This window comes from Hemiscyllium ocellatum, chromosome 42 (genome assembly GCF_020745735.1).
Source record: "Hemiscyllium ocellatum isolate sHemOce1 chromosome 42, sHemOce1.pat.X.cur, whole genome shotgun sequence".
Classification (NCBI taxonomy): Eukaryota; Metazoa; Chordata; class Chondrichthyes; order Orectolobiformes; family Hemiscylliidae; genus Hemiscyllium; species Hemiscyllium ocellatum.
Window position 1 is genome coordinate 34,039,234 of NC_083442.1, and position 17,387 is coordinate 34,056,620.

At 40.3% G+C, this 17,387-nt stretch overlaps 1 protein-coding gene across 5 annotated transcripts in view; it reads left to right on the forward strand.

The window, feature by feature from the left end:
- Window positions 1-17,387, forward strand: part of myo9aa (myosin IXAa) — a 328,643-nt gene that overhangs the window by 129,417 nt on the left and 181,839 nt on the right. For all 5 annotated transcript variants that reach the window (XM_060853931.1, XM_060853935.1, XM_060853933.1 and 2 more), the window contains exons 3-4: window positions 13,162-13,256; window positions 16,372-16,434. In XM_060853931.1, the coding sequence (XP_060709914.1) occupies window positions 13,162-13,256; window positions 16,372-16,434 (158 nt within the window). The remainder of the gene's footprint in view (window positions 1-13,161; window positions 13,257-16,371; window positions 16,435-17,387) is intronic.

A 17,387-nucleotide genomic window follows, 5' to 3' on the forward strand; every position in this document is an offset into this window, starting at 1 on the left:
TTGAGATTAGAGATAGAAGTTTGATTAGTCTAGGTCACGTTGACGTAAGTTGGGAAGGTGTGTTGGGTAGGCTAGAGGTTATTAAGATTTACAAATCCCCAGGACCGGATGGGATCTATCCCAGGTTGCTAAGGGAGGTGAGAGAGGAAATAGCTGGGGCCCTGACAGATATCTTTGTGGCATCCTTAAATACAGGTGAGGTGTCAGAGGACTGAAAGGTTGCTCATGTTGTCCCCTGTACAAGAAGGGTAGTAGGGATATTCCGGGTAACTATAGACCAGTGAGCCTAATGTCAGTGGTGGGAAAGTTGCTGGAGAGGATGCTGAGGGATAGCATCTATTTATATTTAGAAAAGAATGGGCTTATCAGTAATAGGCAAAATGGTTTTGTGTGGGGGAGATCATGCCTTACCAACTTAATAGAATTCTTCGAGGAAGTACCCAAGTTGATAGATGAAGGGAGGGCTGTTGATGTTGTATACATTGACTTTAGTAAGGCATTTGATAAGGTTCCCCATGATAGACTAATGGAGAAGGTGAAGTCACATGGGGTGCAGGGTGTTCTAACTAGGTGGATAAAGAACTGGTTGAGCAACAGAGAGCAATAGTTGAACAGAGTTTCCTGAAATGGAGAAAGGTGACCAGTGGTGTTCCACAGGGGTCAGTGTTGGGGCCACTATTGTTTGTAATATACATAAATGATCTAGATGAGGGCACTGTTGGTATGATCAGCAAGTTTGCAGATAACACAAAGATTGGTGTAGTAGCAGAAAACATCAGGGACTGTCAGAGAATACAGGGGGATATAGACTGGAGAGTTGGGCGGAAAAGTGGCAGATGGATTTCAATCCAGACAAATGAGGTGATGCATTTATGCAAGACTAATTTTAGAGTGAATTATACAATGGACAGAGAGATCTGGGAGTGCAAGTCCATTGTACCCTGAAGGATGCTGCACAGGTGGATAGAGTGGTCAAGAAGGCATATAGTATGCTTGCCTTCATTGGACAGGGTATTGAGTATAAGCGCTGGCAAGACATGTTAAAATTGTGCAAGACATTGGTTCGGCTGCATTTAGAATACTGTGTACAGTTCTGGTTGCCACATTACCAAAAGGATGTGGACGCTTTGGAGAGGTTGCAGAGTAGGTTTACGACGATATTGTCTGGTATGGAAGGTGCTGGCTATGAAGAGACGTTGAGTAGGTTAGATTTGTTTTCATTCGAAAAAAATGAGATTGAGGGGGGACCTGATTTACAAAATCATGAAGGGTATAGACAGGGTGAATGGACACCAGCTTTTTCCCAGGGTGAAGGATTCAATAACGAGAGGTCACGCTTTCATGGTGAGAGGTGGAAAGTTTATGGGGATACACGCGGCAAGTACTTCACACAGAGGGTGGTGGGCATCTGGAACGCGTTGCCAGCAGAGGTGGTAGAGGCAGGCATGATAGATTCATTTAAGATGCATCTGGGCAGATGCATGAGTAGGTGGGGAGCAGAGGGATACAGATGCTTGGGAATTGACTAACTGGTTTAGACAGTACATTTCGATCGGCTGAGGCTTAGAGGGCTGAAGGGCCTGTTCCAGGGCTTAAATGTTCTTTGTCCTTTGAGTTCACGGTTTGCTATTGGGGTCATGTATTAGCATGGATTGATAATTGTTTAACACACAAGATGCAGAGCCATGATTAATGGGTCTTATGCAAGCTGGAAAGACTTAGCTGTGGAGTGTTACAAGGGAGGTTGCTAGGTCCTCAATTATTTACTATCTGTGTTAATGACTTGAAGGAGTGGACATCGTACAAGATTCCAGTGTCGATGGAAGCAGAGACGAGCAAGAATGGAGGAGGAAAATTAGTTTAATTTTTCGCATGCTTGCTGCCTCTCCAGCTGCTTCACGTTCAGTTTTGTGTTTATTATTAGAACTATAAATTTCTTTGTTTTCTCAAGTACTTTTATCTCATTGTCTGGAAAAAGTTGGTGTTGAGATGCATACCTAATTGTGCTCTTATGGGTTATTTTCGCCTTTCTAGATTTTGAAAGTGAGATCAACTCACAAAACAAATTCCAAACTAAATTCAATATACTGTCAAACAAAGATTTGAATTTTAGTGTAGCTCTATTTAACAATCTTGGTCAGAGTGTTTTTCTCTGCTGGTGGCATCTCTATTCAGAATGATGCAATTGCTCATTTCTAAAATAGAATTTTCAAAATAGTTTTGCTTGAGTGTCTTATCATGACAGTTTTGTTAAATCATTGAAGTCTGATTTTTTTTTTACAGAATCATCTCTGTGTATATTAATCTAGTTCTGATGTGTTACCGTGCTATCTGCGTTTGTACTGTCAAGAGGGGACAGAAAAATCCTTTACACACAGATAGTCGTACACTAGAGGAATTTAGGATTGAAAGACATTTGAGGGTCTTTGCAAATAGCATTAGTAAAGCATGCATGGAGAAAATTAGACCAGCACTTGCAGAATGTCGGAAGCTTGTGTATTTTACTGAATGCCAAGGGCAACAATCACCTACTGAAATTTCTGCCTCAATCTGAAGGGCAGGTTTTAGATTGTGGTGACTGGTAGTTGAAAGTTTCCGTGATACATTGATCTTTCCCAGAGGAATTGTAGCTTGTTCTAAGTAGTGCAGATTATTCATTGGTCTGTCTTCATTTCATTTTCTTGCCCTCAATAATCTTCCTCAGTGTTAATAATATTTTTTCTATCACATAATATTTCTGTTGAAGAGTTAGACTGTGTTCCATCTGCTGTCTCACTTGTAACAGTAGTTGGCAATTATTCTGTAGGTGCATGGGTAAAAGGACTTCATCCAAAACTTCTGAAAACCATATATTGGCTGTGGTATTAAGGGAGCAAAGATAATAAATGTATTTCCAAGCATATTTAAATAAATCTTTACCATGTAAGCAATTAGCAGGACTTATACACTTAATGGTAAGGTCCTAGGGAGTGTTGCTGAACAAAGAGACCTTGGAGTGCAGGTTCTTAGCTCATTGAAAGTAGAGTCGCAGGTAGATGGGATAGTGAAGAAGGCATTTGGTATGCTTTCCTTTATTGGTCAGAGTATTGAGTACAGGAGTTGGGAAGTCATGTTGCGGCTGTACAGGACATTGGTTAGGCCATTGTTGGAATATTGTGTGCAATTCTGGTCTCCTTCGTATCAAAAAGATGTTTTGAAACTTGAAAGGGTTCAGAAAAGATTTACAAGGATGTTGCCAGGGTTGAAGGATCTGCGCTACAGGGAGAGGCTGAACAGGCTGGGGCTGTTTTCCCTGGAGCATCGGAGGCTGAGGGGTGACCTTATGGAGATTACAAAATTATGAGGGGCACGGATAGGATAAATAGACACAAAGTTTTTTCCCTGGGGTCAGGGAGTCCAGAACTAGAGGACATAGGTTTAGGGTGAGAGGGGAAAGATATAAAAGAGACCTAAGGGGCAACTTTTTCATGCAGAGGGTGGTACATGTATGGAATGAGCTGCCAGAGGAAATGGTGGAGTTGCAACATGTAAGAGGCATTTGGAAGGGTATATGAATAGGAAGGGTTTGGAGGGATATGGTTCGGGTGCTGGCAGGTGGGACTAGATTGGGTTGAGATATCTGGTCAGCATGGAGAGGTTGGACCGAAGGGTCTGTTTCCGTGCTGTACATCTCTATGACTCTGACTCAATGCTATTCACTGTTGTTATGCCAACATCAGTAAGTCACAACTGTTCTTCCACTTAATTTTGAAGAAGAACAAACTACATTTCTTCTTCAATGAAAGTATCAATAGAATAAGGTTATACCTTTGCCAGAGGCAGCATTTTGAAATTTTCAAGATATGTGTACTCTTCTTACTGCAACCTGACCTAATTTCTCTTGCTGTCATATATGGGTTGACTTGATAAGATTCTTTTTCAAAAGAATGTACAATTTAATGAGATGTAAAAATGGCCTGCAGGCAAGTGTTTGCTTTCATGTTAAGGAGCCAAAGTTAAATCAAGGATTGTTATTTTTGAGATCCTGGTCGAAAATGCATAATTACATTATTCTTGTGATACATCTAATAGTGCTGATTGACAGTTAACTGCCTGGCTTTGTTTGAAATTTAAATCAGGCATATTAACTCTTGCATTGTCCTGAGAAATTAACCAGCTATTTTGTTGAGTTGAATTCAGTCTACATTTTTTTTTGTATACACTATATTAATAAAGGCAACGTCCAGTCCACTCAAGTGTATCCTACAAAATGGACTGTAGCAATTCATCAAATTTACTTGGATATCATCTTACACATCTTCAAATATTGCAAGAAAGAAGGATAAAGGGCACAGATGCATGGGAAAACCACCATATCCCCTCCAAGTTGCTCACCATCCTGCCTTGAAAATGTATCACTATTCCTTCAGTGCTGCTGGATTTAAAATCTTGGAATTCTCCCAAACAGCATTCTAGGTGTACCCATGTTGTACAAAATGCTCAGAGACACTGTATAATTTTGCCTCCACCATCTTTTTTCTGGGACCTGGAGGGTGAGAGAATGATTGCCCATGTGCACAGGGATATGAGTTCTTGGTCTTCTCTCTTGTACAACAGTTTCTTAAGGAATTATATAGTTATTTTTCAGGGAGGAGCATCCAGATAAGGCAACATAGATATTGACTGCGTGACCATTACAATCAGCAAAGACTTAGCCATCTGCTGTTACAGAATGAATACTCTTAACCTTACCTGGCCTCACATATGAATACTTGTAACCTTGTTAAACTGACCTTACAACACTGAATGCTTCTTTATTGTTAAATGGCTCTACATAATGAATGTTTTTCCGCCTTGTTATCTATTATCTTGTCTCTAGCATCCCATTGTTAACTGCAAGCTCTTATCTGATCTGAGTCATGCTTAGTTGAACCTCTTGTTTCACAATACTCAGAATTTGACTCTTTCTCTGCCTGCTTATACCCAAACACATTCTCATTCCCTCCTTTTATCATTTCATGATAACCATCTAGATGGCACTACTAGCTTTCATAAGACTCTGACAGCCAATATTTAAGCAAGTTATTGACACACAGCATGCAATGATGATAACAAAAAATACTAGTCAGTTACAGTAATTAGAGTTTGAAGAATCCTTCCACGTGGAAAAAAAAATCACCAGTGAAGTTCTTAAATCCACAGTCTTTAGTGACCACTCCATCCCTTCCAAGTCAAGTGGAAATATGCCAGTTCTCCGCAAATTTCCTTTAGTAAAGTCCAACCTGAAAACAAAATCTAGTCAGTCCTTACACGCCACTCCACGGAGAAATCTGAACTCTAGGATAAGGGCAGTTAAATGCTTCACAAAACTGATGAGTCTTCCATCCTTCCAGAGATGCTTCAGATGGAGGATACCAGCGCATCTGAGCATTCTGTGCAGCAGCTGCAGGCTCGGTGAATGCAGCATTCTTTTCTGCATCTGCTCCCGTTCTGCTGTTAAATGTAACAAAGCCAACTGGCTGATTTGATGTTGGCTTGATCAGTGAACCTTCATATCCCTAAAATGACCTAAAAACAAGGTAAAGCTCACATGGTTTAATGTGCACAGGAAGACCACTGTGAAGCATACTGACCTCCTCTTCACTGTTGTTAGCTTCAGTTTTCATGCTCATGACTGGGGAGATGATTGAATCCATTGGATCAGGTTGTGGAGGGGTGGGCGGTGATCCGAAGGCGTGCTTTACCTGTGAATGGAGAAACTATAGAGAAGATTTTAGTTGTAGAAAGTATCTTTGTATTTCCCCTCTCATTCCTTCTTGGCCAAGGTGGTTGTCAGTATGAAGATAATCACACATTCAACTACACTAAAGTGTGTCTACCTATTTCAACATTCTCCGTCGTCTTGACATCTGTTACTCTGTTCACTATTTATGACATTATCAAGTTTTATACAATTCATAAACTTATAAATTGGACTGCCCAAGCAATTCACTCAATTATAAGCAACAATCAATGGTCCTAAAATCAAACCTTCGGGTACCTCACTCAGGTTATTCAAAAATTATTTTCCTTTAACAAATTGCTTGGCTAACGTGAAAGCAGGAAAAGTATTTCGAAAGTCTGGAACGGCAAGAAAATAACAAAATGTTTCCTGTACTTTAGCAATTGGAGAGGCAGTTTCAGATTTAAATCTCAAATATTCGTGGAAAACAAATGCTGAAAATTTTCAAATTTGTTCTCCAAATGAAAGTTCCCAAATAAAACTGTTGGAATTACAGTGGCAACTTTGGTTGAGATCAACATTCTTTGACTTTGCAATATGAAGAGGGCCAATGAAGTCTTAACAATAATTGTAAGAATTTAAACGGCTCAAGTTCTAAAATTCTCTAAGATCTTAACAAAGCATCAGACTCTAAATACACACTTTTTGTGAAAAATCTGCATTAACAACATAGTAGCAAAAATATTTTAATATAGTACTCTCATCTGGCTGAAGCATGACCACTAACCCAACTATGTTTTTTTAACAGGCATTCTAGAATTTCAAACCAATCAGAGGCTCAAGGCATTCAATCATTTTGTTTTAAGGTTACCAGTTTGATAATTTTAAAAAGGACATAATGTTGTACAATTTCAATGTAAAAACAAAACCTGGCCCAATACATAGCCCACAAAACACATTGAATTGAGATTCTGGTTCAATAGGGCAAAACAGTTACTTAAAATGATTTTCTGAACCAGTATTTTTAAAAAACGGCATTTTTAAACATCAAACACTCAGCATGGCACAATTTACGTTTAAACTTGCCTTTTTCAACCCAAGTATTAGTACAACCTTAATTTAAGTGGTTTTCATTTTTATCGACCTATTTACCTACTCACTGAAATTACACTTAAGAAGAGAGAGCCCTAGTGGCGAGCCACAGTCCAACCCACACTCTTTTTCCCCCCCCCCCCCCCCCAAAAGAACAAAGACTTGCAGAGCCTCAAATTTCACACAAGGGGACTTTAACCCTTTCTGACTTTACTCCTCTCAAAGGCTCGAAACCCTTTTAACCCAGAGAATGCGAATCCCAATTAAATACAGATTGCTTCAATCTCTCTTAAACACAGAGTTTGAACACCAGCAGAGTGCGGAGGACTCGAACCATTCAGGAGACTTGAACCTCAGTATCGCACAGAGGACTTGAACCTCAGACAAACTCAACCAAGGGACTTGAACCTCAATCAAACCCACCCAGGGGAATCGAACCCCAGTATCACACAGAGGATTCGAACCTTAACCCCCCCCCCACTACAGTGTACTACAGTGGTTCAAGAAGGCTACTCATCCCCACTTTTTCTAGAGCAGCTAGGGATTGGCAATTAATTCTAGCCCAGCCAGTGACACTTGCACCCCTGAATGAATTTTTAAAAATAGGTTCACTACGCTGCCAGCCTGCACTACTGACAGTCCTAAGTTAGTTGTCAGCACAATTGTTTGCACACGCATTTGCACAAAAACATGAAGGAATCAAAGCTAATGCAAAATACAATTTCAGCTAATTCTCTTTACATCAAAACCCAGAGTCTACAAAGTTAGACACAAAGTCATAGAGATGTGCAGCATAGAAACAGACCCTTCAACCCATCTATGCCGACCAGATATCCCAACCCAATCTAGTCCCATCTGCCAGCATCCGGCCCATATCCCTCCAAACCCTTCCTATTCATATATCTATCCAAATGCTTTTTAAATGTTGCAATTGTACCAGCCTCCACCATTTCCTCTGGTAGCTCATTCCATACACGTACCACCGTCTGCATGAAAATGTTGCCCCTTAGGTCTCTTTTATATTTTTCCCCTCTCACCCTAAACCTATGCCCTCTAGTTCTGGACTCCCCAATCCCAGGGAAAAGACTTTGCCTATTTATCCTATCCATGCCCCTCATAATTTTGCAAACCTCTATAAGGTCACCCCTCAGCCTCCGAAGCTCCAGGGAAAACAGTCCCAGCCTGTTCAGCCTCTCCCTGTAGCTCAAATCCTCCAACCCCAGCAACATTCTTATAAATCTTTTCTGAGCCCCTTCAAGTTTCACAACATCTTTCTGATAGGAAGGAGGCCAGAACTGCACGCAGTATTCCACCAGTGGCCTAACCAATGACCTGTACAGCCTCAAAATAACATCTCCAACTCCTGTACTAAATACTCTGACCAATAAAAGAAAGCATGCCAAACGCCTTCTTCACTATCTTATCTATCTGCGTCTCATTTCCAAGGACCTATAAACTTGCACTTCAAAGTCTCTTTGTTCAGCAACACTCTCTTGGACCTTACCGTTAAGTGTATAAGTCCTGCTAAGATTTGCTTTCCCAAAATACAGCACCTTGCATTTATCTGAATTAAACTCCATCTGCCACTTCTCGGCCCATTGGCCCATCTGATCAAGATCCTGTTGTAGTCTGAGGTAACCTCCTTCGCTGTTCACTACACCTCCAATTTTGATGTCATCTGCAAACTTACTAACTATACCTCTTATGCTCACATCCAAACCATTTATATAAATGATGAAAAGCAGTGGACCCAGCTCCTTATGGCACTCCACTGGTCACAGGCCTCCAGTCTAAAAAAACAACCCTCGACCACCACCCTCTGTCTTCTACCTTTGAGCCAGTTCTGTATTCAAATGGCTAGTTCTCCCTGTATTCCATGAGATCTAACCTTGCTAATCAGTCTCCCAGGAGGGAACCTTGTCAAACGCCTTACTTGAAGTCCTTTCAGATCACATCTACTGCTCTACTCTCATCAATCCTCTTTGTTACTTCTTCAAAAAACTCAATCAAGTTTGTGAGACATGATTTCCCATGCCTAAAACCATGTTGACTGTCTCTTATCAGTCCTTGCCTTTCCAAATACATGTACATTCTGTCCCTCAGGATTCCCTCCAACAACTTGACCATCACTGAAGTCAGGCTCACAGGTCTATAGTTCCCTGGCTTGTCCTTACCACCCTTCTTTGACAGTGGCACCATGTTAGCCAACCTCCAGTCTTCCGGCACCTCACCTGTGACTATTGATGATACAAATATCTCAGTAAGAGGCCCAGCAACCACTTCTCCAGCTTCCCACAGAGTTCTAGGGTACACCTGATCAAGTCCTGGGGATTTATTCACCTTTATGTGTTTCAAGACATCCAGCACTTCCTCCTCTGCAATCTGGACATGATTATGATTTGATTGTCAAGTCAAGTTCTAAACTAAGTATTTTGTGTTAAATGATGTAGACAAGTAAAATAAGTCCTATTAATTAGTCTGACGGTCCATCCAGTATACAGGTAATCAAACTCATAAAAATGCGTTTCAGAAAATTTCAGCTTTTCAGGGATTTCGCCTGATCCCTGCCTCACCACAATATGTAACCAACCCAGATTCTACGAAAATGGCATATGTCGACAGAACCTGTTCATCACTGCTTAAGACAGTTTGGACACTTTGAATCCACCAATATTATCTTCATTTCACAGAGCCAATAGCAGTATCTATATCTTTTGCTCATTCTTTGTCTCCCCAGAAGTTGTGCATTCCAATTACGTTTTCAGTCTTTGCTTCCTTAGAAATCAGAAGGGCCAGTTTTCTCACTTAGCTTCCCTTTTTGATATGGGTCTGTCTTTAAAAACAAATTGAAACCATGGATTCCATCATACATGATACAGAACTCATAGTTTATGAGCAGTTGCATGAGTTTAATTTCTGACCAGTTATATTATTGAATTGTTATTATGTGAAATTGGATTCTTAGAGATGTACAACATGGAAACAGATCTTTCGGGCTAACTTCTTCATATCGACTAGATATCCTAAATTAATACGGTCCCATTTGTCAGCATTTGGCCTGTGTCCCTCTGAACCCTTCCTGTTCATGTACCCATCCAGATGCCTTTTAAATGTTGCAATTGTACCAGCCTCCTGCTCCACCTCTGGCAGCTCATTCCATCCTTGCATCACCTTCTGTGTGAAAATGTTGCCCCTTAGGTCCCTTTTAAATCTTCCCCTCTCATCTTAAGCCTATGCCCTCTAGTTTTGGACTCCACTATATTTGGGAAAATACCTTGTCCATTCACCATATCCATGCCCCTCATGATTTTATAAACCTCTGTAAGGTCACCTCTCAGCCTCCGAGGTTTTAGGAAAACAGCCTCGGCCTATTCAGCCTCTCCTTATACCCCAATCCCTCCAACCCTGGCAATATCCTTGTAAATCTTTTCTGAACCCTTTCAAGTTTCATAACATCTTTCCTGTAGCAGCTTGATCTGTTGCCATTGCTGGTCTTATTTTGCCATTAAATTGAAATTAGAGGTTATCAGTGCTGATAGTCCTATATCATAGGGAATAATTGCCCTATTATAGTGGACAAATGTCAAATTTTGCTACTTTAGCTTTAAATTCTTTGTTCAGCTATGATGGTTGGCATCGTATTCTGTGATTTTTGTTTTTGCTTCCATAAAAAGCATTGCTGTGGTTTGAGAGTTGCACTAACATTTGAAAGAAATTTCGATGGATGTAATGTTGTTTAGTGACTCCAGAAAACTCATATCTACTGACATCTACAGGCTTTAGGTAAACCTGAAATTGGCAGATGAAATATAATATGGAAAACTGGTAGATGAAACAGAAGAACAAATTATTTAATTGGAGAGAAGCTGGAGACTGCTGCAATATAGATGGACCTTGGCATTCTCCTACATGAAAGAATATTGAAATGTGGCCTTTATACCAAGAGAATGGAATATAAAAGTGGGACAGACTGTCTTCAACTGCAAATGCGGTGACCACATTTGGTGTACTGTGTGCAGTTTGGATTCGTGACTTAAGGAAGAGTAAAGTTGCACGGAAAACAGTTGAGGGAAGGTTCATTAGGCTGATTGTTGAGACGATTGGATTACCATATGAGGAAAGGTTAAGCAGATTGACCTATACCCATTTAAGTTTGAAAGAATGAGAGGTCACCTTATTGAAACATAGGATTCTGAGGATGCTTAACTGGGTGAATGCTGAGATGATATTTCTCATTGGAGAATCCAGAACTAAGTGACACAGTTTCAGATGAGGGGCCCTCATATTAGATATGGATGAAAAGGAATTTCTTCTGAATTTCTTGTGAATTTTTGGAATATTTAGAAAGCTGTAAAAGGTGAGTCATTGTCCATCATAGTGTTTATTAAGGTCACAACCTTGAACTTTAAAGGACTTGATTATAGGGAACAGACAGGAAAGCAAAGTTGGAGCCTAGTTTGGATCAACAACAGTCTTCTTGAATGGTGTCGGAGGCCTGAGGCACTATTCTTCCTGTGACTTGCTTGCTCCTTATTTCTTAGGCACTTGAAAAGCAACACTAGTTGCTTTGTAGTTTTTATAAGATTTTTCACCCATCTTGTAGAGAGGCAAGGAAGGTGAAGTATATGTCACTTAGAACATTAGAACAGTACAGGAACTAGCCCGTTGGCCCACCATGTCTCTGTTAATCATGATGCCATTTGAAACTAATACCATCTGCCTGCATGTGGTCTGTATCTACCTGTTCAGTGTCTATCTAAATGACTCTCAAACATTGCTGTTGTATAGTTTCCAATTCTTTAGAAATGAAAAGCTAGAGGACTTGGTTGTCTCCATACAACACCCCAAAACTGGGGTGGTCATGAGGGAGAAGCTGGTAGGTACTGAGGATGGTGAGGAAGAGGGGTAAGAGAGAGAGAGAGAGAAGTGTAAAGACATGAGACAAATGGTCACATTGGCAAACATGCACAAAGGTCGGGCTTGGAAGGACATGACATTTAGTGGGATAGTGTCACCTCTTGGCCCAAAGGGGGCAATGTGGTAGCTCAGTGGCTAGCATGCAGGCTCACAGTGCCACCGGCCCAAGATTCAGTTCTTGACCAGGGTGATTGTTTATGTGGAGTTTGCATGACCTCCCCATGTCTGTGTAATTTTCCAAAGATGTGCAGTTTATGTGGATTGGCCACGATAAATTATCCCGTAGTGTCCAGGAATTTGCAGGCTATGTGTATTAGCTATGGTAAATGCAGAGTTATGAGGATAGAGTAGGGGGTCTGGGTATGAGAATGCGTATCGGGTATAAGCAGGCCGGAAAGGAATTGAGTTCTGAGTTTTGTGAAACAAGGTTCAGCTGAGCATGACTCAGATCGGATAAGAACTTGTAGTTAACAATGGGATGCTGGAGGCAAGGGTAATGGGTTAACAAGGTGGAAAAACAATCATTATTTAGAGTCATTTAATAATATTGGAAGCATTCAGTATGCAAGGTCAGCTAACAAGGGGAAAAGTATCCATTGTATGAATCTAGTTAACAAGGTTAAGAACATTCATTGTATAACAGTAAAGGGCTTGGCCTCTGCCATTGATACTGTTGGTTGTAACGGTCACCAGTTAATATGTATGTTGCCTTATCTGGATGTTCTTCCCTGTAAAATGATGATATAGTTCATTGAGAAACTGTTGTTCCAGAGAAGACCGTGAACTCATGTCTCTGTGCACATGGGTTATCGTTCTCTCTCCCTCCAGGGCCCGGAATAAAGGTGAAGGAGCTAAAACTATGCTGTGTTGCTGAGTGTTTTGTTTTGACTGGGGTGGGGGATACAGGACGACAGGTAGGGCGCTCTTTGAAGGGTTGATCCAGACTCGATGGGCTGAATAGTATGCTTTGGCACTGTGGGGATTGTATGATTTACTTTTTGTTGTGTTTTTGTCAGATTGAAAGCCACTTATTGAAAGTTGTTTGCACCGCTGAGATTTACTATAAAGACTTCAAGACATTTTCTATTATGATATCTTGTTCATATGCACTGACCAGATTGAAAAGTGAAGTCAGACAATATGGGCAAGATACTAAAAGATTACCCATATGTGAGTATGTTTTCCAAAATAATGGAGCTCATTTATGTGTGAGATGGAAAAAATCATTAAGCAATGAATGTTCAGTTGAGTATAAAATAAGTGCAGTTTGAAACAATATGCACACCACAGTTGTTACGTGCTTTTTTTTTGCAGATTATTTTTATTACTCAAATCCAGTTTCCAGGTTTTGAAAGATCTTGACATGCTTCAACATCTTTGGCGATAATTGAAATGAAGAGCAAGGAACCTTCCCTTTGCAGAGTTTCTGACTATTTTTATTTCATCAACAGGCTTTTGGGAATGCAAAGACAGCTCATAATAACAACTCGAGCCGTTTTGGTAAATTCATTCAAGTGAACTACCAGGAGACTGGCACTGTACGAGGGTGAGTAATGCAAGACATATGGCTAGATTACTGTCTGTTTAAAAAGAGTGATGAAAAGAGAAATCATTCAATATTTTTGAATCTCCTCCCACCATAAATAGGTTTCTACTTTATCAGCTAAGTTTGTTGAAGCATTATTAGTGATATAATAATTATAAGTTAAATATAAAATAAGTGCATAGTGATATTTGCAAAGAGGAGGTTAAGAGGTATGAGACTGTGGGTGGATGAATGGAATTGCTACCTTTTTGAAAAGCAACAGCACTCAACTATTTAGCCATTTGAAATTCTCCTGTTGATGTTGTCACTGAATCGTTTTTGGACCTGGTCTCACTCGAGCACATAGAGACTACTTCATTACACCTCTGACCTGCGCCTTGTAGTTGGTGGACCAAGTTAAAGATCGCACACCAGGTTATAGTCCAACAGGTTTGTTTGGAAGCACTAGCTTGGGAGCAGCGCTCTGAGAGCTGGTGCTTCCAAATAAACTTGTTGGACTATAACCTCGTGTTGTGAGATTTTTAACTTTGTCCACACCAGTCCAACACCGGCATATCCCACATTGTAGTTGGTGGACAGACTGTGAAGTTGGAAGATGAATTTTGTGCCTTAGAAATCTCCCAGGTTCTGCTCTGGTCTTGTAGTCTCAGTATTTATACAGATGGTTCAGTTTAGTTTCTTGTCTATGGTAAGCCCCAGGATGATGGTGGGAGATTCAGTGACGTCAGTGGATTTGAAGGGGCAGTGGTCAAGTTCTCACTTGTTAGAGATGTTTACTTGATACTTATTATTGCTCATCAGGTCACGTCAGAGCGTCTAATTCCTGTTTCGTTTGAACACAACTTCTCAGGCACTGAAGTGTTTGATTGCTGAAACTTCAACCGACTGTTGACTTTGTAATGGAGAGTGTGTCTTTGATAAAGCAGCTAAAGATGGCTGGGACTAGGAACTCTTACAGTGATGTCCTGTAGTGGAGTGATTGACTTTGAACAATCATAGCTATCTTCCTTTGTGTTTTGTATGACTCCATTGTCTACACATATGTAGAAGCTTGATGTTTAGTTATGTTATCATAATGCCAAGTGATAGTTCGTACCTACTGAAGAAGGAGGTAGAGTGTTTGGCAGGCTTTGGAAAGCACTGCAGGTGACAGTTTAAGCAAAGAAGCAATTTGGCCATCTAATCCTTGAAGACCTTTTAGAACTCAGTGGTCTTTCTGTCTCAAGTGAATGGACTAAGTGGAACATTAAATGGAAATGACAGAAAGAAAATTATAATGAGCTGTTAGATAAAAGTCATATAAGGAGATCGGAGTCAATGGACTGAGTGGGTGTGGATGATTAAAGAAATTTCATTTGTGATTCCATACACAACTTAATAGAAAGGCCTTTACAGCCAATTAATTAAATTTGTACTGCAAATGAAAGTTTTGTAATGTGGCAATCAATTTGTGTGTAGCAATGTGATAATGAACAGGTGAATGTTTTACTCATGTTGACTGAAGGATAAATATTGGGCAAGACACCAGGGAGAACTCCCCAGCTCTTTTGAGAAATTTTATCACTGTATCTTTTGCCTTCTTATTCAGGGAGCAGATAGAGCTTCTATTTAACATCTCATCCAAAAGACAATATTGCTAATAGTGGCATACCTCCTCACTCTTGTCGAGAGAAAAAACAGCCTAGCCTTTCTGATCAAGCACCTTGACCTCTTAATGTTTTTTCCTCAGAACATAGTGCTGCTTCTAATTCATAGCTAACACCTAATGGTCAGACATGTCAGAGGAGGCAATGGTGATGATGCATATGCTTTAGACCAAAAAGTCCATGTTTTTATAGATGACATTTGCAAGAAATGTGAGTGCATAAAGAGGTAATGAGTGGAGAAAACAATTTGATTTTCTTTGTTATTTCTGGATACTTGGGAGTCATGAGTAGTTTTGGCTCTGATCTGATAGAAGAGAAGAGGGTTACCTCAGATTACAACAGGATCTGTACCAGATGGGCCAATGGGCTGAGAAGTGACAGATGGAGTTTAATTCAGATAATTGCAAGGTGCTGCATTTTGGGAAAGCACATCTTAGCAGGACTTATGCACTTAATGGTAAGATCCTAGGGAGTGTTGCTGAATAAAAAGACCTTGGAGTGCAGGTTCATAGCTCCTTGAAAATGGGGTCACAGGTAGATAGGATAGTGAAGAAGGCATTTGTTTTGCTTTCCTTTATTGGTCAGAGTATTGAGTACAGGAGTTGGGAGTCATGTTGTGGCTGTACAGGACATTGATTAGGCCATTGTTGGAATATTGCGTGCCATTCCGGTCTCCTTCCTTTTGGAAGGATGTTGTGAAACTTGAAAGGGTTCAGAAAAGATTTACAAGGATGTTGCCAGGGTTGGAAGATTTGAGCTACAGGGAGAGGCTGAACAGGCTGGGGCTGTTTTCCCTGGCGCATTGGAGGCTGAGGGGTGACCTTATAGAGGTTTACAAATTATGAGGGGCATGGATAGGATAAATAGACAAAGTCTTTTCCCTAGGGTCAGGGAATCCAGAACTAGAGGGCATAGGTTTAGGGTAAGAGGGGAAAGATATAAAAGAGACTTAAGGGGTAACTTTTTCATGCAGAGGGTGGTACGTGTATGGAGTGAGCTGCCAGAGGATGTGGTGGAGACTGGTACAATTACAACATTTAAGAGGCATTTGGATGGGTATATGAATAGGAAGGGTTTGGAGGGATACGGGCCGGGAGATGGCAGATGGGACTAGATTGGGTTGAGACATCTGGTCTGCATGGATAAGTTGGACCGAAAGGTCTGTTTCCATGCTGTACATCTCTATGACTCTAAGTGAGGAACAGTGCCACAACTTGAAATGAGCTAACCATGGCTGATAATGGACAACTAGAATGGATGCAACAACATTTGAGCAGATGGATAAATTTGCTTTTCCAGCACCTAACACGATGGGCAATTTGGCATGTCCAATTCACCTGACCTGCACCTCTTTGGATCGGATATATGTACCCTGGCTGTATGGACAGACAGAGGCATGAAGGTTCAGTGGTTGATTTCGAAGAAGGCTTTTTATTGATCTAACTAATAACAGAATTTTACTTTTGTAGAGCTTATGTTGAAAAGTACCTGCTGGAGAAGTCGCGGCTGGTCTACCAGGAGCATAATGAACGGTAAGACGTGCAAACTACACAATGAGTCAGTTTGACATGACATGAATATTACCAGAAATTCAGAAAGTCGGGTTCATCCTCCATAGAACAAACATACCAAAAAAATATGTATCTGTAAATGACAGCTCTAGCTTTGACTGTAGGATAATGTAGGTTTCTAGTATTTTAATTTTAAATTTGGCAATTTAAAAATCATATTAAAAGTTACATTTTAGGGTGAAATTATAACATACTAATTCCATGTTACTGGAAAAGGATGTTTTTGTTCTATTTATATTATTATACTGAAATATAATATATTTTTTGTGCCACAACTACCACTGATTAATATTTGTGCAGAAATGGACTTGCCAGATGACAAGAACTGTAGTTTATGGTAATTTGCTGTGTTGCACCTTGAAATCCAACAATGTTTGTTCATTGTAAGCTTATTTGAATTTAATTTCAAAACCATTATTGCAAAACAAAGGTGGCCCGATATTAGCAATTTGGTTGTAACAGGACGTTGGAAGTGGAACAAATCACATTGATGCAATTGGGGTAATTTTCATAGGTTAGAGCAGGATAAAAGGCATTTTGTTACTCAGGATAAATCTGACCCGGTAGTGTTTGAGAGAACAGAAAGGAGAAACCTTCATCGTACAACAAGGTTTACAAATAGAGGTGTTTGGCAAGTAGTACATGGTCCTTTATTCTGCCTCATCAGGATTTGCAGGTCAAATTAAGTATAATGTGGAGAGAGCTTCACTTTGCATGTAACAGTGGTGTAACTGATGTAGGATTTCTCAACAATGAAATTGTAGAGGCTACCAAACACTTGATTGGTATTCTCCACTCGTGGGATGCTACTGCCAAGCTCAAAAGATGCTCTGGATACTGACAAATGAGTAATATAGTATATGAATTTCAGTAGTGTTGTGACACTGGGTATGTAGACTGCATGTCTCAGTGAT